Source organism: Chrysochloris asiatica, unplaced genomic scaffold, assembly GCF_000296735.1.
Source record: "Chrysochloris asiatica unplaced genomic scaffold, ChrAsi1.0 scaffold00095, whole genome shotgun sequence".
Lineage (NCBI taxonomy): Eukaryota > Metazoa > Chordata > Mammalia > Afrosoricida > Chrysochloridae > Chrysochloris > Chrysochloris asiatica.
Window position 1 is genome coordinate 212,565 of NW_006408613.1, and position 22,805 is coordinate 235,369.

The 22,805-nt window shown below is 36.0% G+C and overlaps 1 protein-coding gene across 1 annotated transcript in view; it reads left to right on the top strand.

Annotated features, from left to right (window-relative positions):
- The window catches only part of SH3YL1 (SH3 and SYLF domain containing 1), a 117,437-nt gene that overhangs the window by 46,718 nt on the left and 47,914 nt on the right, over positions 1-22,805 (top strand). Inside the window, exons 3-5 of the mRNA XM_006866717.1 lie at positions 6,294-6,404; positions 12,805-12,918; positions 16,412-16,476. Coding sequence (XP_006866779.1) covers positions 6,294-6,404; positions 12,805-12,918; positions 16,412-16,476 — 290 coding nt within the window. The remainder of the gene's footprint in view (positions 1-6,293; positions 6,405-12,804; positions 12,919-16,411; positions 16,477-22,805) is intronic.

Consider the following 22,805-nt stretch of genomic DNA (forward strand, 5'->3'; position numbering starts at 1 on the left):
TACCAAGAATATCCTGCATGAAGAAAGCAAAAGGAAACAAAGAAAAGACCAAAGTGGATGTCAGAAGAACCTCTAAAAATTGCTGTTGAAAATAGAGAATGTAAAGCAACTAGAAGAAATGAAGAAGTAAAAGAGCTGAACAGAAAATTTCAAAGGGCAGCTCAAGATGACAAAGTCAAATATTATAATAAAATGTGCAGAGATCTGAAGTTAGGAGAACACACTCAGCATTTTTCATGTCAAAAGAACTGAGGAAAAATTCAAACCTTTACTTGCAATATCTAAGGGTTTTATTGGCAAAAATTAAATAACAAATATTGGAGTCCTGGTGTGGCACAGTAGGATAAGTGCTGGACTGCTAGCCAATAGTTCAGCATTTTAAATCAACAAGTTACTCCTTGGAAACCCAATAGAGGGTCGCTATGTGTTGGAACCTATTTGACAACACTTAATAACATACCATACCAATGGGAAAAATATTGAATGATGTTGGAAATATCAAAAGAAGTTGGAAGGAATCCAGAGAGTATGATACACTATTAGCACAAAGAAATGGTACACTATCAGCACATACCACCACTCGTCTGTGTTTGTTGTGCTGTGATGGCTTGTATGTTACTGTGATGCTAGAAGCTATGCCACTGTATTTTAAATACCAACAGTATCACCCATGGAGGATAGGTTTCAGTTAAGCTTCCAGACTAAGCCAGTCTAGGAAGGTGGAGAGGTGGATTTGTTCTGAATGTTCAGTCACTGAAAACCTTATGAATAGCAGCAGAACATTGTCAAGATATAGTGTGGGAAGATGAGCCCCTCAGATGGAAGGCACTCAAAATATGATTGGGGAAGTGCTGCTGCTTCAAAGTAGAGCTAACCATGATGTTGGGGAGTAAAGCTTTCCAGACCTTTTGCTGATGGGACATAACTCAAAATGAGGAGGAACTGATGTAAACATCTACTATTAATCAGAGTATGGAAAATTGGAAGCTGTCAGAAATGAAATGGAACACACAAAGATCTGTATCCTGGGCATTAGTGAGCTAAAATGCACTGGTATTGACCATTTTGAATTTGACAGTCATGTGTTATACTATTCCAAGAATGTTAAATTGAAGAGGAAAGGTGTCACTGATAGTGTATTGTAAATACTACGTGGAAAAATATTAGCATATAGCATGATCACAATTGATCGTATTTTTAAGCCATTTTCTACCACAAGGTCTGTGGTTCGAGCTTGCCAATTGCTCCACATGGGAAAGATGAGGCTTTCTATTCTTGAAAAGATTTAACAATCTCTACATCACTAAACAATAACAATACTTATTATATGATTGTTGTTAAGTACTGTGAGTGGGTTACAATTCATAGTGACCCTATGATAGGATTCCAAGGAGCAGCTGATGGGTCGACCTTGCAGATAGCAGTCCAATGTTTATACTATGGTGCCACACCAGGACTCCTATTAAGTGATTACCATTGCTGTTGTGTGCTGTTAAGAAGGTTAAGTATAGGGTTTTCAAGGTTGTAAATCTTTAGGGAGCAGAAGGTCTTCTCTTTCTCCCACAGATCAGCTGGTGGATTCAAACTGCTGATCTTGGTAGTTAGCAGTCCAACACATAACCCACTACACTATAAGGAATCCTTTATGGAGTGATTGTTGTTGTTTTTGTTGTTGTTGTTGTTAAGTACCATCGAGTTGGTTCAGACCCATAGTGACCCTGTATGGGGTTTCCAAGGAGCAACTGTAGTTTTGTAGTCCAGTGCATTAGCCCACAGTGCCACACCAGGACTCCAATTAAGTGATTAGATTATATAAAACAAGTTAAATCTAGACCCAGTTATTGTTGTTGTTGTTAAATGTCATCAAGTCAATTCTGACACATGGCGACCCTGTACAGGGTTTCCAAAGTGTGACTGATGAGTTCGAACTACCTAACTTGTAGTTCAAACTGACCTTGCAGTCTAGTGCTTATTCTACAGTGCCACACCAGGACTTCCAGTTTATAAAATGAAAATTGTAAATCTCTCTCCTTCCATGTCTTTTCCTTGGTGTGGTAGTGGTAGTTGTATGCTGTGGAGTTGGTTCCTACACATAGTGATCCAGTATAAGGTTTCTGAGGCTATAAATCTTTATAGGAGCAGAAAGCCTCATCCTCCTCTTGTTTTCACCTGGAAAGACCAGAAATGATGCTAGCTATTATAGCAAATGAGCTCCCAAATGTCAATTCCTTTTAACACAGAAAGTCACTTCTTAGTCGTTTGGTTATAGGCAGTAGGCAGTTTTCCTTCACTGGCTCAAAAACTAGTCTACGTCCAGTAGGTGAATAGGAAAAGGAGAGTAGAAAAAATACCGTTGGAAGCACACATCTCAGTTGGTGGAGAGCCAGATACTTCAGCTACACAGTTATTCTGTGAAAATTTAGTTTATGTTGCCAGGGACAGTAAATTGATGCCAAGAGAATAGCCAAAATTCAGAGAAGTATATTATTTAGTTATAATGGCAATTACAAATGGTAGATGGATTTATCTGATAAATAAACAAATTAATGTTAGTCAATTTTCCTGTTATATTCTCATTTGCATTGCTAACTTATGCAGCTTAATACTGCCTCTTCTATTTGGTAATCAAAATGAAAATGTAGCTAGGACCCATCTGGGTATTTATGCATGGATCAGAATTTTCAAACTCTAATCTGTCCTGTGGAACTGCTGGTAGTTTCGAACTGCTGACCTTGAGATTAGTAGTCCAATTAGTAACCATTACTCTACCAGAACATATAGACTACCAAAAAATAATTGAATATCATTAGTATGTTACCTCAAATCATGACTGAAAGCTACTTCCTTAAAATACACTTTAAATACCCAGATGTTTATGTAAATATTAAATATGCTCACTTGAAGTTTTCTAGTTTATATTTTTTTCTAAGATCCTGTAAATATAATGGAGTCCTGTTATGGCACTGTAGGATAAACACGGGGCTGTTAACTATGAGGTTGGCAGTTCAAGTCCACCAGCTGCTCCTTGGAAATTCTATATAGGGGTGTTATGAATTGGAACATAACTCGATGGCACACAATAATAACACAACTTGATGGCACACAATAACAACAACAACAACAGAAATCTTATTGGAACAATAAAAAAATTGCTAATAGGAATATTTTAAAGACTACTGGTATATTAGCAACATTTTGAATATATGTCTTAAGATTCCTTTCTGATATAAAAATTATAAGCCTCTGAGAATTTTTTGGTGTTTCTCTCTATGCCTCATAGTTACCATTGCAAGTAAGAATAACAATACCTGATAAAAGAATATCAGGCTTTCAGTATTTCAATACAATCATCAAACGTCTTAGTTGGATTTTAAGAAAGTCAGTCACTGAGAAGGCAAGGAGTAACTTTACATTCAGTCTTAACATTTTAAATTCTAGAATTATCAGTGTTATAACAATGCTTTAAACAACTAATTTAGTATTTAGTGCACAGCCTCTCAATGTATACCTGTCTTGTGAATTTTGTTGTGGGGAAATGTACACATGTATGTTTAAAATATAAAAATACATGTTTTTAACTTTTCTAGACATCTTCATACAAATTACATTGTTGACCCTAAGAACACAGGTTTGAAATGAAAAATAATTTATAGGATATTTATCTACAATGTATCACATATTTAAAATTGATTCATAAGTTTCTACTGATATATTAAATATTCTAAATTATAATTTTAGTTTATATTGATATTTTTATATTAAAAATTTCATATATACGTAAAATGCTATAGAGAAAAACATAATCTATGTTTTAAGACCTTGTTTTAACTTCCTGATTCTGTTCCCTTCCCTATGACTGACCTCCCTGCCCCTCCAACAAATCAAAGACACATTAACTTGAGTTTTGGTATTTATGATTTCTAAGAATATCATTGGAGTCCTGGTGTGGCGCTGTGGGCTAATGCATCAGACTGCAAAGTCTTTTGCACTGCAATGTTGGTAGTTCAAGCTCACCAGCTGCTCCTTAGAAACGCTATACAGGGTCTCTATGGGCTGGAATCAACTTGACGGCACTTAACAACAACAACAATAAGAATATCATTATACTTTTATTACCTATTTATGTTTTCAAAAATAGTATTTATATTTATTTTGTACATATTTTAAAACATTTATATATATATATATATATATATATATATACACACACACACAACTTGTTTTCCCTCACTATCATTTGTGTTTTTCTATGTTGATGCATGAAGATCTACTTTATTTGAAGTGTTGTATATAATCTAAATTTAGTACTATACCAGGCTATATTTATGTTCCTTTTTTTAGGAATTTCTTTCTTAAATGGATTTATTTTGTTTATTTTTTATTTGTTGCTATCAAAAACATTGGCTCAGTGAACATTCATATATGTATCTTAGTAAGTACACTTAAGAAATTTCCCCTTAGATGAATTCCTTGGTATAGAATTGTCAAATCAGAGCACTGCACATCTCTACCTATAGTTGATACAGCAAAATAATTCTATTAAAGCAGTTGTACCAACTTATACCAATAAGGCTTGAGAATACTCTTTGTACCTTGATATGACACACACTTTTTGACAAACCTTTTAATTTTTGCTAATCTGAAGGATAAACAATGATATTTCATTATGGTTTTACTTTAAATTTCCCTGATTCTAGTCAGGTTGATCCTCTTTTTATGTATTATACTGAGGTTTCCTCTTCTGCATATTAATTATATATTTTGTTTAATTTTCTCTGGCACTACGTATCACTTTATCTTATAATTTTTATTTTTTAAAGTTTTTATTGTGAATTGAGTGAAAGTCCATAGGACAGATCATCAGTTTTACATTTAACAAATCATACACCTTGTTTCATTACATTGATTATAATCCCCTCCATATACCATCAGTTAACAGTATTTCTCACTATTCATTTTAGCTCTTTTCTTTGTGTTTTTTTAAAACACTCAGGCATAATTTACACCACCAAATGGCACATTCTGCAAGTCTGCCTCCTGGCCACCAGCTCTCAGTCCCTCTCTTTCCATGAATCTAAAGTCCTCAGCTGCTCCCTCTCTCTATGTCCCCATTTTTGCCTCCATTTCTGGTGTTGCTGCTTCTCTGGATAAGGTACCACATTCCACTTGTGCTCTTCTCCCTGGATGGTCCTAGGGTCCTCTGTTTCTGGACTGTAAGATTAACTACTCCACCGTTTTTGTTACAAAACTTCTACCTTCACAAATTGTGCCAGTCACAATTAGTCATGATAACAATTACTATTGAATCATAAGAATTTTATCCCCATCTCTTTTTAGCAGACCCAACTAGACAAGATAAAAACTATTCAGTGAGGACTCTATCTCCCCGCCCCCCCCCAAACACACACACTCTTTAACTAAACTCTCTCTTGAAACCTTGTAAGCCATTCACTTTGTGCCTTTATCACCCCCTCATTCTAAGTTGTTGTTCCTATCTACCCTGTGTACAGAGGGGATAGCATTGATACTTGATGTGAAGACTCCTTCCCTCTCAGTTGGTATTTAGAGCTACTACATCCATGAGTATAAGTCAAGTTCATCAAATTGTAGCAATTTACCCTCATTTCCTTTATCAAGAACTGTTTTTTTATGTTTTATCTTCCACTAGTCGAGTTCTGATAATCAAACCATTATCATTTTGTTTTAATTTTAATTCTGGATCATAAATCTATGTCAAATCTATGACAGACTGTGACTTATAGTTTTACTTTTTCACTGTATGTTAATATTATTGTTGTTAAGTACCTTTGAGTCAGTGCTGACTCATAACAACCCTGTGTAGGATTTCTGAGGAGAGACTGGTGAGTTTGAACTACTGACCTTTCAGTTAGCAGTGTAGTTAGTGCTTATCCTACAGCACCACACCAGTACCCTTTCTCCCCACCAACCCCCACATAAACACAAATGCATGTATAATGTATAGTTGTATTTTATGTTGGTTAAAACAGGTATTTGCCATGAAGAAATCATTGGTCTTGCAAATTCTGTCATACGATCTCCAACATAGTTTCTATCACCAAGACCATATTTTCCAACTACTGATCCTTCCTCTTTGTTTCCAGTCTTTACATCCCAGTCACCAGTAATTATCAATATATTTTGATTGTGTGTTTCATCAATTTCAGACTGTAAAAGTTTGTTTCTATTTGTTAATTCTTATGAAATTACAACATATTTTTAACTTTCATTTAGTAAATGTTTTCATTTAACACCATTTTCTTTTTATATTTCAGTGAATAACCCTATACCTTCCAATCTAAAATCAGAAGCAAAAAAGGCTGCTAAAATATTAAGAGAATTCACGGAAATAACCTCCAGAAATGGACCTGATAAGATCATTCCTGGTGGGTAAACAAAATACATCATGTTTTGTTTCTAATCATAATTTCTAATTTTGGTTTGTTTTCTAAAATACAGTTTTCATTCCTTCCCATTCCTTCAGTCAATCTACCCAAGTGATATCTGCACACCCTTAGATCACCTTTAGATCACTGATCCATCAATGTTTTTGAGCTTATTCAACTGCTTTTTCAACATGGTCTCCTCAAAAGGGCCAACTTCAGCCAGAACAAACTAAATCATGGACATTTCTTTGAAGCCATTTTTTGTTTCTCTTCAGTCTCTTCATTTTTATGAGCCTTTTCTCTAAGCCTGTTTATTTCAAGGTTATCAGTACTCTGTTGTTGTTGTTTTAATAATAGTTACACAGATAGTAAGGTTCCCTATTGCTCTAGGCTCAAATATAACAGCAATTGTGAGGATGGGCCCATTACTAGGCAGTGTTGTGTTCTACTAAGCATAGTATTTCTGTAAGTCAGAATAAATGTACAATACCAAATCACTACCACAACAGCAACACATTGTTCAGAGACACTGGTTGTGTTGCATTTTTCATATTTTCATATTTCATGTTTTAATATTTGCATTAATTTCCATTCTGGATGCTACATTTCCAGCAATCTGATTTACCTGCCCATACCCTTTCATTTTTGCTTTGGAGAAGTTGTTGACCATTTGGCCTCATATAGATGCTTTTTGAAAAGGTGCACAATATTTTTTCATAATATTCTTTATTTTCTTAGCCAATCTGTTATTTAGCTAACTGTTAATCTCAGGATAGTTTTGGTTGAAGGTTTATGGAGTATCTCAAAGTGACAGTCACACAAGTTTTCTGATATCAACCACTTTGGTCCAACAAATCTGGATTTTTATGAATTTGAATTTTGTTCAACATTTGTCTCCCCTTTATCAGGATCCTTCTATTGTGGCCCTGATTAAAGCATTGCTCATTAGTGGCTGTAATGTGTCCAGTATGCTCAGGTACCATATTTTCCTTCTCTGTGTCAACTTTTATAAAATCTCACCAATTGTCCTTTACATCACTTCATGAGAACATTTAAGATTACTCACTACTTAAAATAAGTTCCTCAATGGTGCAAATGGTTTATGCTCAACTGCTAACTTAAAAATTGGTGACTTGAAGTTACCCATCAGTAACAAGAAACAAAGGCATGATGATCTACTTCCATAAAAATTAGTCAAGAAAATACTAAAGAGCAGTTGTACTCAGAATTGACTCAGTGCCAGCGAAATCATGGTTTTATTTTTTTCAAGTAAAAAAAAATAAATTTCAATTTGGTGATTTCTTTTTCTAGATGAGACATTTACAATTCATATGGGTTAAGAAGACCTTGACCAATAGTTTGGGAACCACTACCTATTTGTTGGCATCTATAGGTGGTAGTGTAGGAGCTCTGGTGGCGTAGTGGTTATGAATTGGGCTGCGAACCGAAGGTCAGCAGTTTGAAACTACCAGCTGTTCCATGGGAGAAAGATGAGGTTTTCTTCTCCCGTAACAATTTACAGCCTCAGAAACCCTGTACAGGGTCACTATGAGTCGAAATCGACTCCACGGCACATAACAACAACAACATAGGTGGTACAAATGCTTAACTTACTCTGCTGCTAACTGAAAATGTTGGTAGATTGTGTATACCCAGAGATGCCATGGAAGGAAAACTGGTGGTCTTGTTTCAAAATTTTCAGCTCTGAAAGCCCTCTGGAAGGTACTTCCACTCTGACACTCATAATTACCATGTGTTGGAATCAACTTCACCACAGCTGGTTTTTTTTGTTGTTGTTTGTTGTTACGTGCCATCTAGTCAGTTCCTACTCATAAGACCCTATCTACAATAGAAACACTGCCCAATCATGTGCCATCCTCGCATTTGTTTTTTACCTGTTTATTAATATTATTAGTAATTTCCCAAGGGTGTTTCATAAATATCCCATGTAAAGCAGATTCATAAGCAAATATGTTTGGGCATAGTTGCAGACTAGATTTCTCTCTCATTCACAATGTATGTCTGAATCCTGAACTAAAGGAACCAAATTAATTTTTTGGTGAAGTTATTTAACCACAAAAATTTACTTTCTAAATTACGGTGGTTGTTATAATAGTAACATTAATTATAATAGTAATTATTGCAGTATTGGCCTGACCATTCCATATCTTGAGGAAACAATACATACAAAGGCCTTGCTGCTTAAAATGCAAGTCAACAAGAGCCAAAATATGACTTTGAACATATCCCCCCTGAATTTAGAGATCATCTGAAGAACAGATTTGATTCCTTAGACACTAAAGACCAAAGACCAGAAGAGTTGTTGGATGGCACCAAGAACATCATATAGGAAGACAGCAAAAGTTCATTAAAAAGACAGGAAAGAAGGAAAAGGCCAAAAGGGATGTCAGAAGAGACTTTGAAACTTGTTCTCTAACATAGAGATGCTAAAGCAAATGGGAGAAATGGGGAGGTAAGAGAGTTAAGTAGCAAATTCCAAAGGTCAGCTCAAGAAGACAAAGTCATATATTATACTGAAATGTACAAAAACCTGGAGTCAGAAAACCAAAAAGGAAGAACACAGTCAGCATTTTTCAAGCTGAGGGAACTGAAGAAAAAATTCTGGCCTGCCAGTTGAACTATTCAGAAAGCAGCAAAAGAAGATGGAATGTACAGTATCATTGCACCAAAAATGAGTTAGAATATAATCAAGAGCCAATGATACTGAGGAAAGAAGTTCAAGATGCATTGAAGGCATTGGCAAAGAACAAGTCTCCAGGAATTGATGGAATACTAATTGAAATCTTTCAACAAACTGATGGCCACACTGGAGGCAATCACTCATGTATGCCAAGAAATTGAAGAGACAACTACGTGGCCAACTGAGGAAGAGATGCATAATTGAGCCTAGTCCAAAAAGATGTGACCCAAGGGAGTGTGGAAGTCATTGGATATTATTAGATATCATTAATATATACAAGTCAAATTTTGCTGAAGAGAATCCAAAAATAGCTGCAAAGATACATTGAAAGAGAACTTCGAGAAGTTCAAGCTGGATTCAGAAAAGGACGTTGAATGAGGAATATCATTGCTGATGGCAGATGGATCTTGAATGAGAGCAGAGAATACCTGAAAGATGTTTACCTGTGCTTTATTGACTTTGCAAAGGCTTTCGATTGTGTGGATCATGACAAAATATGGACAACACTGTGAAGAATGAGTATCTAGAACACTTAATTGTGCTCATGAGGAACCTGTACATAGTCAAGAGGCCATTGTTCAAACAGAACAAGGGAACTCCAAGTGGTTTTAAATTAAGAAAGGTATGCACCAGGTTGTATTCTTTCAGCACACTTATTCAATCTGTATGCTGGACAGATAATCTGAGAAGCTGGATTATACGAAGAAAAGCATGGCATCAGGACTGAAGGAAGACTCATTAACAAACTGTGATATACAGATGATACAACTTTGCTTGCTGAAAGAGAAGAGGACTTAAAATACTTACTGATGAAGATTAAAGACCACAGCCTTCGGTATGGTTTGCACTTCAATAGAAAAAAGACAAAAATCTTCACCACAAAAATCCTTACCACAAACAGCCATATAAATGGAGAAAAGATTGAAGTTGTCAAAGACTTCATTTTGCTCAGATCAACCATCAACACTCATGAAAGCAGCAGTCATGAAATCAAATGCTGTATTTCATTAGGCAATTTTGCCGCACAAGACATGTTTAAAGTTTGAAGATCAAAGACATTAGTTTCAGGACTAAGGTGCGCCTGACCTTGATATTTTCAGTAACCTCATAAGCATGTGAAAGTTGAACAATGTATAAGGAAAACTGCAGACGAATTGATATGTTTAAGTTATGGTTTTGGAGGAGAATATTAAAAGTACCATGGACTGCCGAAAGAACAAACCAGTCTGTGTTGGAAGAAGTACAGCCAGAATGCTCCTTGGAAGCCAGCATGGCCAGACTTCGTCTCTCATACTTTGAACATATTATCAGAAGGAACTAGTCCCTGGAGAAGGATACCATGTTTGATAAAATGGAGGGTAGGAGAAAAAGAAGAAGATTCCCTGACAAGATGGATTGGCACAATTTCAGCAGCAATGAACTCAACCGTGGCAACAATTGTGAGGTTGTTGCAGGACCAGGCCGTGTTTCGTTCTGTTCTGCATAGGGTCTCTCTGAGTTGGTACCAACTCAATGGCACCTAACAACAACAAAAAGTGCAGACTATGACTGGCAGCTTGGTATCATCTGGAAGCTTGTTAGAAATGCAGAACCTCAGGCACCACTCTAACGTAATGAATTGGAACATGCACTTTTCACAGTATCTCCAATGATTTGTATACATACAAAATTCTCAGAAGCTTGTCCACGAGTTGAAAGAAAATTCAACCAGAAAATTGTATTTTCAGTTGCAATGTTGTAAAGCAAGCTAATATAAATATTTGCAAAAACATCTGGCCACCCTGGTTAATAGATATGCTATTTATTGACATAAAAAATTTATTGAGTATATGGATCATATTACTCTTTCTTGGTTTATGCATAACAAATTTCATTTTACCTCTCCTCTGCCTCTACACAAAGATTACCCTCCTTCTTTTCAGTGGGTCTGGATCAGAGAACGAAAATCAATTTACGTATTAGCTTAAGTATAAACTTACCCCAATGGTATGTGCAAAGTATGTGTGTATGTATATATATTTGGGAGGAAAGGAAGTATTGTATTTATATATGCATTAAAACAAAGTTGATATGTATGTAGTTATTGTTATTATATGTTATCAAGTCAGGTCCAACTCAGATTGACCCTGTATAGGGTTTCTAAGGAGCGAGTGGTGGGTTTGAACTGCCAACTTTTCAGTTGAGAGTCCTGTGTTTATCCTGATGCCTAGACATTTTAGAACTTCTAACTGGTATGTGTTCATTCTCCTCTGATGTTAAGGCTTCTGAGGTATGTGAAACTTACCTTACAAAGTATGCGTATCTGCAGATAGTGCCTTTTATGCAGTGAATGAAATGCAAAGTTAAAACTTTTTTAGGGGTTATTTCTGCATCTCTAAATTTTTATGGATAATCTATAGAAAAATAGTTGACATTTGATATACATGTATACAGCTTTCAATCTTAATACACTAAACATATAACCTTTTAAGAAAGCAAACTTAGTAAGCCACCACTTAGGAGGCAACCTTATTTTCTATGTCTTGCTTTAACAACCGCTCCAGAATGTTCTAGATGTTAAATTTTTTTATGTTCTTGGGTGAATTATTTGTAAGAGTCTGCTATTAATTTAAATTTTAAAAGAGTACACATAATTATATTAGAAATTTGGTGGTGTCCTGAGTACATCTACAAAACTTTTTTGTATATTGTTGTGCACAGTCTCTGGTTTGAAGTCCTCGACAGAGTATTTGACTACAGTGCCGACTCCATGGCACATAACAACAACAACAACAACAATGATAAATTAAATTCTCCTACACATATTACTGTATTAATACCCACTTATTTTATGTAAAGTACTTCCCTGAAATGTTAGTAAACCAAAACTTCAAAAATTGAATTATATTAAATATAAGTGCACCAAGTAGTTAAAAAAGGGTCCCTGTGAGTTGGAATTTACTTGAGGGTACACAACAATAAGAAGTAGTTAAGTCATTAAACATACAGATATAAATAATAACCAGATCATTTTATCAACTCAAAGACATTTTATGTGGCAAATCACTTAATTGTTCAATTTTTAAACCTGTATTTTCACATATGTAAAAAGTGTTTTATTTTATATGGTTTTAAAGCTATATGGCTTTAAAAATCAATGTTTTACCCATAATCACTTGGTCATTTTGTTAATTTTTCTTGGCAATGTATGGATTTTAATTTCTTTGAAAATAGTAATTGTGAATTTTGTTTATCAAATTGTGAATCATTTTATAAATGCATTGAAATAACCAAAGTATTTGTTGTGCTAATTGTTTTTGTTAAGTGCTATTGTGTGGGTTCCAACTCAGAGTGACTTACAGGGTTCCTGAGAAGCAGCTGGTGGATCTGAACTACCAAACTGTGGTTAGCAACTCAATGCTTATTCTACAGGAAAATCTCATTCAAATTTCTAATTTATTATGGTAGTTTCAGGAGTGTTGAACATTTATGATGCTACATTTAGCACTGCAAAAATAACAACATTCAAAAAAAAGAGGTAGGAGTAGAGAAGTTTTATGCCCATCTGTTATATAACTAAGTTTTATTCAAGAATCCATTAAAATTCTTAATTAGAACCATGAGTCTTGTTAAGCAAATATCTGTTATATACTGAATATGTTTAATAATTGCTTTATATATTAAGAATGCTTGCCTACTTATTGTTATTAACATTTGCAGCCCATGTAATTGCAAAAGCTAAAGGTCTTGCAATTTTGTCTGTGATAAAAGCTGGATTTCTGGTAACTGCAAGAGGAGGCAGTGGAATCGTAGTGGCTCGTCTTCCAGATGGAAGTAAGTTGGTATTTGTTCACTTCTAAGAGTAGAGATTCTTATGATTTTTTTTTTTTTTTTCTGTTTCCATTTTGAACACACTTCGTAAGGATTTTGACAGGTTTCCCCCATGTCACCTAAAATTGGTATAGTAAGGGATGTTCAATAAGTGTGTAGGTGTTAACAAGCAACTAAGAGGAAAATGAGTTTTTTCTATTTTCTTTTTCCTATTAAAATAATTAGGTAAGACTCTCTCTTTCTCTGTCTCTATCTATCGATCAATCGATCGATCTATCTATCTATCTATCTATCTATCTATCTACCTATCTGTCTATCTATCTATCTATATGTTGTTGTTGTTAAGTACCGTGGAGTCGGCTCTGACTCATAGTGACCCTGCACAGGGTTTCCAAGGCTGTAAATCTTTAAGGGAGCAGAACGCTACACCTTTCTCCTGCAGAACCACTGGTAGTTTCGAACTGCTGACCTTGAGGTTGGCAGCCCCCCGACTCGTAACCACTACGCTACCAGAGCTCCATATGTATATATGACTTAAGTTATATAGACATAAAACTCAACAGAGCATACTATGTTTCTCCATGCAACAAATATTTAAATATGGTAATCTATGCATTTCTGTTATTAAATGTGAATTCATATTTCTGAACTTCCTGGAACAGAAAGCGATTAGATACCAACCAAAAGGTTGGTGGTTCAAACTTACAAATTGCTCTGTGGAAAGATGTGGCCATCTGCTTACATAAATATTTACAGCACTGGAAACCCTATGGACAATTTTGCTTTGTCCTATAGGATCACTGGAAATCAGAATAGACTCAAGGGCAGGGGGTAATATGAAAATAAGGGTTATCTGTAAGCTTTACTAACATTTCTATGGTAACCCCCTAAACTCTGTCACATTTAGAAAACTTTCCCCCAAGGCAGAATATATCACTAGCAATATAATTTACTTCCTGGGATGTAAATTATATCATTATCAATTTGAATTTACTTCCTGGGATGTAATCAATTACTTTATTTTCAGAGGTGAAGTGTAAATATATATGAGGTTGAGTCAAAAAATGATCCACAATATGACTGTAGAATTTATTTTAATAAAATTTTAGAAAAGACAAATACATCATTCTTTTCAACATAGTCTCCTTGCTTTTCAAAAAACTTTGTCCATATGTCACCAAGCTTTCATATTCTCTTTTAAAAAAATATTTTATGCTGAGCTGCAAGCCACGAAAGCACCACTGTCTTCACTTCTTCATCAGAAATTAGTCTTCATCACAGGTGGATCTTCATCCTCAAAGGGCTGCTTTCAGGGGACCAAACAGAATGTCTCGTGGAGCAAGATCAGGACTATAGGGAGGATACTTTTAAACCTGAAAATGAAGATTTTACAGTGTCAACAGTGTGGACAGAGGAGTGTGAGCGTACATTGTCATGTAAGATCACAACATCCTTGGTTAGCAGTCCTCTCCATTCAATCCTAAATTCAGGCTTCAGCTCTTCAGTGAGCACTTCACTGTAATGAGCACTGTTGATTGTTGAAGATTTTACCTGATAGCATTCCAATACTGGCCCTCAAGAATTCCAGAAAACTGTAAGCATCAATTTTCCAGCTGATGGTTGACTTTTGAACGTATTCTTGATTGACATTTGAGGATGTTTCCATATTCTGCCATTTACTCTCAGGCTCGTAGTGATGAATCCATGTCTCATAACTACTAATGATTTGTTAAAAGAAACTTTTATCTTCCTTTGAGGATCAGTCCAAATTTTGTTTGCAGATGTCCAACCACTTCTGTCTATGTTCTTCTGTGAGTTGTTTTGGGACCCATCTGGCACAAGATTTTCAAAACCCAAGTCTGTCATGGATTATTTATAAGCAGAGCCATGGCTGATTTTCAAGTGATTTTGCCACACTGTCCACTGTCACTCGTCTATTCGACAGACTAATTTCATGTGCATGCTCAATTTTGACATTGGCTATGGATGTGGATGGACATTTTAATATAACCAGAGTACAGATTATTTTTGACTCACCCTCATATTTTCATGAATCCCATGAACCAAAATTTATTATAGTATTTAAAATGTGTACAGGTGTGTTATAACCAACTAAATGCTTTTTATACTAACTTAACATTTGCTGTTCAGTTCATCATATGAGTGAACACATTTATGTACTAATAGCTGTTTTTGTACATAATTAAACTTTTACTTTGAGAGAGAGAACATGAGACACTTGCTGAAAAGAGTTACACTGAGGTGTTTTGAAGAACATATGGCCTTTAAATATCAGCCAGTTGGATTTGCCAAGTTTCCTGCCAAGGTATCCCCGCAGAAAATGACAGTCTCTCCCATAAGTTGCAGCTCAACTGTTTTTTATTACTCAGGTGTGTGGCTATGAAAATGAAAACTACAAAATTGTTTGTGTGGACAGAGTGTCCTTAGTAGTAAAACCAAACACAATACAGACTATTCAAGGGGGCCCACTATCAGATGGGACTCAAGAGTTTGTAAAAGAAAAAAAAAAATTGTGGAATTGTATGTTCCCAAGGCCTTCAGGACCCCTCTGGCTGCCCTCCATTGATAGGATGATTGCAGTTGAAAAGGTTGAAGAACTATCAGGCTCTGGAGTTTCTCTTAGAATTCCAGCCGGACCATTCAATTGGTTTAAAGCCCAAATTTCCCTCTCCAGTCTTCCTAAGTAGCCAACTGTTTTCTCTGTAAAGTGTAATTTAAAAGCTATCCAATTAAGGCACAGCAAAATCACTGGGAGCTGGCCAGATGTGCCTGTGTCCTGAGATGCTAGATTAGTTGTATAGGGCAGCTTTTAAACAGAACATAGTTCCCAACATACTAAAATGAAAAACAAAACAAAACAACAAGCTTGCACTTATCAGTCAAGTGTTGACTGATATCACTTGGACATATATCTTTATATTTCCAAATATTTGAAAGTTTTCATTGTGAACTGAGTGAAGGTTTATAGAGCAGATCATCAATTTTACATCCAACAGATCACATACTTTGTTTCACCTCAATGATTGCAATTCCTTCCATGTAGCAACAGTTACCCTACTTCTCCCTGTGGTTCCTATTTCCATTCTACCCTTCGTCCCAATCCCTCTGAACCTTGTGCCTAGATAAATGGTAAATGTTCCCTTTGATTATGAATAGTTTATCATTCCATGGTGACAATCCTCTCTAATGTTATTGTCCCTGCTATATATCTAGCCACCACTTAGTTGAAAATTGGGCCACAAGGATATGTTTCGTTCCAGATATAAAGCGTGGCCAAGGGCCATAGTCTCAGCTTCCTGTAGTTTCTTCCTGACCAGTAGTCCTGGTCCTTTTTGGAATTTTGACTTTTGTTCCTTACTCACTCCCCCTCTATCTGGAACCTTCTAATGTAATCCCTTTCAGAGTAGTTGGTCCCTATCCTTATGTATGTGCCACACGTTTTCATGTTAAGACAATGTTTGTCTGTTTTAATCAGAATGGTCTGCACCTTCAGCCATTGGGATAGCTGGTCTTGGTGGAGGATTTGAAATCGGGATTGAGGTAAGTGTTTATGCATATGTATTCAATAGCCATATTCTATGAAAGAACCTGAAATTCAATGCATGACATTTGAGAGATTTCTTCATAGTTTACAATGACATCTGGGAAAGTTTCTCCATTTGTTTTCATGATGCACCTAAATTATCTAAAGGGTTCCCATTTTTCTTTCATTGAGAGTAGGATTTCATTCATTCACTGTTCTGTTTACATCTTGAGCACATCTGTCTAAAAGATATCTCTTCATGAGTGACAAACTATTTGGTTGACTATAAACCAATAGATCCATCTTGGAAGAAGTGCAGCCAGTGTGTTCCTTGGAGGCCAAGATGGCCAAACTTCGTCTCTCATACTTCCGACATATTATCAGGAAGGACCAGTCACTGAAGAAGGATATCATGTTTGATAAGGTGGAGGGTCAGAGAAAAAGAGGAAGACCCCCAGGGAGATGGATTGGCCAAGTAACAGCATCGATGGACTCAAGCATGGCAACAGTAGTGAAGTTGGCCCAGGATCGGGCAGTGTTTCATTCTGCTGTGCATAAGGTCGCTATGAGTCGGTACTGACTCGATGGCATCTAACAACAACAATAGGAAAACTGCTTATCTCCTTTAGGAGTCATTTTTTAAAGTAGTAGAAATAGTAGAGTATCTAAAACATAGATTTTGTTGTTGTTGTTAAGTGCCATCAAGTCGTTTCCGACTCATAGCGAGCCTGTAAATGTTTCCGAGGAGTGACTGGTGAGTTTGAACCACCAACCTTACAGGCTTTGCAGTCTGGTGCATTAACCCACAGCGCCACAAACATAGATAGTAGAGTATAAATACTTTAACACAGTATATCATCATTTATGGCAAAATCTAATCCTGTAGCATCTGATATTCAGATTACTTCAAATTATTTAAGTAAAAGTTAACTCCTTAATATTTCATTCATTAACTTTGCTCCTAATGATTCTATCATATTTGATGTCTATCATGAACTAGAAATGATACACTAGGATAGACTTGTTTACAGAGATCTATTACATATGGATCATTTTATGTATGAGGTTAAGCTGTTGTTCTATTGCTAAGTGATTGGTAATCAAATCTTCTAATAATATCAAATCATTGTCTTCTCAAATTTCAATTTCCTCCTAAGCTTTCCTTGTATAAATTTCTTCTGTTGCCATAGTGCTAAATACCCTCAACCCTTTCATCTTTACTTGACCTTATTTACTCACTTTCATCTTTACTTGACCTTTCGTCTTTCATCTTTACTTGACCTTATTTACTCACTGCTGCATAAATTTCTAGAAAAAAGGAAAGCATATTTTAGTTTTGCCTATCATAACAGCATTTTTGTTTTATAGTCAATCAAATGAAAGCCTTCAAAAATATTGCCTTCTTATGAAAAGCATATTTTCAGTAGTGTCACTGTGAATCCACTGGGGACAGTTTTAGAGTTTGTGTTTTGTTTGTTTGTTTGTTTTATTGTAGTCTCCATGGAGTACTGTTGGTACAGTTTTAAGAGCATTCAGCTGTTAATAAAAATTTTAGTAGTTTAAATTTACCAGATTTGGCAGTCTGCTTGCTTCAGTAAACATTACAGCTTTGAAACCCCAATGGGACGATTCTACTTTGTTCGATAAGGGCACTATTTTCCTCCACCGCAGTGGGCTTGGTTTTCTTGTTTTATTGTAGTCTCCTATCCTCATTATCTTCCTTCTTTACCCACAACTTCTTGTAGATAGTTTCCCAAAGAAAAAAAACCAAACCCATGGTTGCAGAAAACAAGTAAAAAAAAATGTAATCCTGTTGTTGTTGTTGTTAAGTTCTATCAAGTCAGTTCAGACTCATGGTGACCTTGTATAGGATTTTCGAGGAGGAGCTGGTGGGTTTGAACCTCAGATCTTGTGGTTAGCAGTCCAGTGCTTATCCTACAACGCCACCCCAGAATTTTAAGTAAGTCTTTTAGAAGATGATCCAACTATGTTTAGAAATTCTGGTGTAGCGTTGTAGGATAAGTACTGGACTATTAACTGCAAGGTTGGTGGTTCAAACCACCAGATGGCTCCCTGAAAACCCTACATAGGGTCATTATGAGTTGGAATCAACTCCTTAGCACTTAACAACAACAGCAATATTCAAAAGGTAAATTAGTACAGTGGTTATAATGTAAGAGTAAAGACTCTAGAGTCAGGCTTGTTGTTAAGTAGTCAGTTCCAAGTGATAACAACCCCATATAGAGTTTCTAAGGATCCGCTGGTGGATTTAAACCCCCGCACTTATGGTTACCAGTCCTGGGCTTATCTTACAGCACCACATCAGAGTGAGGTTGCTATAATTGAAAATCTAACTTGAGCACCTATGAGCTGTGTGATCGTGACAAGTTACTCTTCTTCCTCTCTGCTTCTTAATTTCTTCTTCTGTATAGTAGACATATCATTCCTTCTGAGCTTATAGTAATTAAAACAAATTAAAAAAACCAAATAAATTTATACATAAAAAACAATTGAAGTGACAAAGTACTATAATTTTATTTTTAATATCTTTTTAATCTGTGTAATATTTATTTATGCTTGCCATTTATTTTGATAGCAAAGCTTTTCTTAAATTTCACTTAAATAACATAACATGGAAGATAATTATTATCATTTAAAAATATCTATTTCAAGTAGAGATAAGAAGAATGTATTGGAGACACTGACTTTAATTTTGTTATTTTATTATTATGACCTGACTTTGCTTCTTTGAGGTCCATAGATACAATTCTTGTATAAATGTAATATCTGTAATGATGTTAAAGCTGTCATTTGTTTTTTATGGTTAACAAAAAATGTTTTTTGTGACTTTCCTTAAAAGCTTTCTCAGATTTTTACATGAATTTGTCTTCTTTTCATTAATTGCTACTCTGAAATGGAGCTCTTGCCTGCCTGAATCAGAGTGAGTAGGAAGCTAGGAAAAATTAACTGTGAGAAAGGCCAACTCTTTGGAAGTTCAAACTGGACTGTCCTTGTCAGAACTGGTCTTGCTGGTAGCAATTCTGACTGCCAAAAGAAAGATAGACTCAGGGAGTACAAGGATAGACATGGGAGTAGAGAGACTTCCAGATATTTGCTTCTGTTTTCTTGCAGAAAATGTTTCTTTTTTCATTCAAAGCTGTAGAAAAAAATAACAGGCCTATGGATATCATACTGCTATTATAAGCCTCCATATTGTTTTTGACCTGATTCTTTATCTAATTATTGGCATCACGAAAGAATACTGGGTCATCTTACTCTTATTTCAGAAGACCTGAATAAGATCAGACAGAAAATTAAATGATTTTTTTAAATTGCCTCTTTAAATTTTGCCTTAACTATATTTGTTGTTGGTAAGTGCTGTTGAGTCAGTTCCAATCCATAGTGACTCTGTATACAATTTCAGAGAAGTGGCTAGTGAGCTTGAACCTCCAACCTTGTGATTCAAACTGACTTTGCTTTCCAGTGCATTAACCCTCAGTGCTATACCAGGACTTCTATGATACACTAAACAGAAGGAGAATATAGCAACTAGAATATCTACTAGGTCATGGCTAGAAATTTATATGTTCTAAGTGTGTATGTCCTGGTGTGGCACTGTGGGGTAATGCGTCAGACTGCAAAAGTCGTTTGAACTGCAATGTCAGTGGTTCAAGCTCACCAGCTGTTCCTCAGAAACCCTATCCAGGGTCGCTATGGGTCAGAATCGACTCGATGGCACTTAACAACAGTAGCAACAAGTGTGCTACATAAAAAATTGTATGTATCAATCATTATGCATGCCAACTTTTCATGTGCTACATAAAAAATTGCAATATTGAAGGCCTCTATGGGCAAAATATTGAACAATACAGGAAGCATCAAAAGAAGTTAGAAAGAATACGCAGAGTCATTGTACTAAAAGAATTGATCTGCTGGCACTGTAGGATAAGCACTGGACTGCTAACCACAAGGTCGGCAATTTAAACCCATCAGCTGGTCTCGGGAGAAAGATGAGGATTTTTGCTTCTGTAAATATTTATAGCCTCTGAAACCCTATGTAGGATCACTGTGGTTCAAAATAGACTTGATGGCAGTGGGTTTGAGGGCCTATGAACAAAATATTGGTGATGCAAGAAGCATCAAAAGAAGATGCATACATAGTCACTATACCAAAAAGAAATAGTCAATGTTCAGTCAGTTCAGGAAGTAGCATATGATCAAGTACCTATGTTATTGAAAGACGAAATTCAAACTGAACTGAAACTGAAGGCATTGGTGAAAAACAAGGGTCCAGGAATTGATGGAATATAAATTGAAATGTTTCAACAAACTGATACTAACTCATCAATGCCAAGAAATTTGGAAGACAGCTACCTGGTCAACTGATTGTAAGACATCTATATTTATGTCCAAACCAAAGAAAGGAGACTTAATGGAATGTAGACATCATTGAACAATATCATTAGTATCACATGCAAGTAAAATTTTGTTAAAGATAATTAAAAAGTGGTTACAGCAGTACATCAACAAGAAGCTGTTAGAAATTGAAGCCGGATTCAGAAGAGGATATGTGTGCAGTGTAGTGACTTATTTAATGTGTCTTCTATCCATTGTCTGTAATTCCCACCAAACAACATAGATAGAGTGAAATGATTCAGCTGTGGATTTTAGCAGAGTTCATTGTAATTGTAAAAACTTGAAACTCTAGCATGAGTCTAAAATGAGCCACCTCAGGAGCAGGAGTAGATATCTCACTTACATCATAGAAGAAAGGCCAGGAGTGGAGCTCGTCCTTTGGACTTCAAGATACCTGCACATTAATCCTCTTCACCCAGAGACAGAAAACTATCACAACAGAGGAGTAGCAGAGGAGCAGCTGCAACAAAACCAAGAACCAGTGGACTTCTCAGCTGTTGGGGCCAGGTGGCCCTAGCCAGAGACTGAAGATAGCTCTTCTTCCCACCAAGGATAAGTTGGTGGTCCCAATGGAAATCAGTGAATGTGAAGTCATTGCCCTGCAGGCCACCGTATTAGAATGATGTCACACTGTTATATAACCTTTCAATCTATTTGGCAAGATATCTTCTTTGTTCTGTAGTAGTACATAAGGACCTCCCCGACATCAGAGGTAGGGAGAACAGACATCATACAGAGGAAGAGCAAACACACAGATGGGAGAATAGAGCAAACAGAGGAAGGAGAAAGAAAGGGATGGAGGGAACAAAGCCTGAGAGGGCTCTGAGAGCTAGAGAGGACAGGGCAAGAGGCTACCTGAGACCCCTTCCCCTGCTCGAGTGCTGTTTTGCTGAATAAAGGAACGGGCTAGGTTTTGCAAATGATCTCAATTCATCCAGTAAACTACCCTATAAATGTGGTTGCTATTATTATATCCACTTCACAAAAAAGGAAACAGAAACTTGCAGTGCTTTAGTCACTTGCCAACATAGCAAGCAAGTGGTAGAATTAGAATCCACAACCAGATAATTTCAATTTTGAGCCCAAACTCTTGGCATCATGCAATTTTACCTTCTCTTTTCCAGGTATACTTGCCATATATCTCATCTTCTTAATAGTTCAGCATGGTAGATACTATTTTACAGCTTTTAAATATAAAAGATCAGACATCGAAAGACTAGATCGGATATCCAGGGTCACACAGCTACTGAGAAGTGGAGTTAGACTCTGCAAACCCTAGGATTATGCTCTTGCCCATACTGCCTTCTCTTTTTGATGGACCATGCTATTTTTTTTTTCATTCTAATTTAGACTTTACCATTGAGATCATGATTTTGAGGCCAAATACTTTCTCTGTGTTGACAGTCCTTGAGGATTCAATTTAATCTCATTCCAGTTTTTTTTTTTTTTTTTTTTTGACGAATGAAGATTTCTGCTCTTAGAAAGACTTTTTAAAGTATTGGAAAGCAAATACAGGGTCACTATTAGTCGGAATCAACTCAGTGACATTTAACAATAACAATAATGTAGCTTTTAACTAATGGCAACTGATTTTCGTTCCTTATATTTTTAAACTTCTGAAAGCTAGAATAATGGTATACTGTGCAATTTATTAGTAGTGGGCACATGGCTTTGACATTACATGCTGTTGTTTCTGTTAAGTGCCATTGAGTCAGTTCTGACTCATAGTGACCCTTATATAGGGTTTCTGAGGAGCAGTGGTAGGTTTGAACCACTGACCTTATGGTTAGCAGTCTGGTGCTTAACCTACAGTGCCATACCAGGACTCCTGTCAGGGCATATAACTGTGCAAAATATGGTTAAGATCCTTAGTACCTTTAGTTCCTTGACCTTATTACATGTTCTAAATTCTTTGGACACGGGTTTCTTG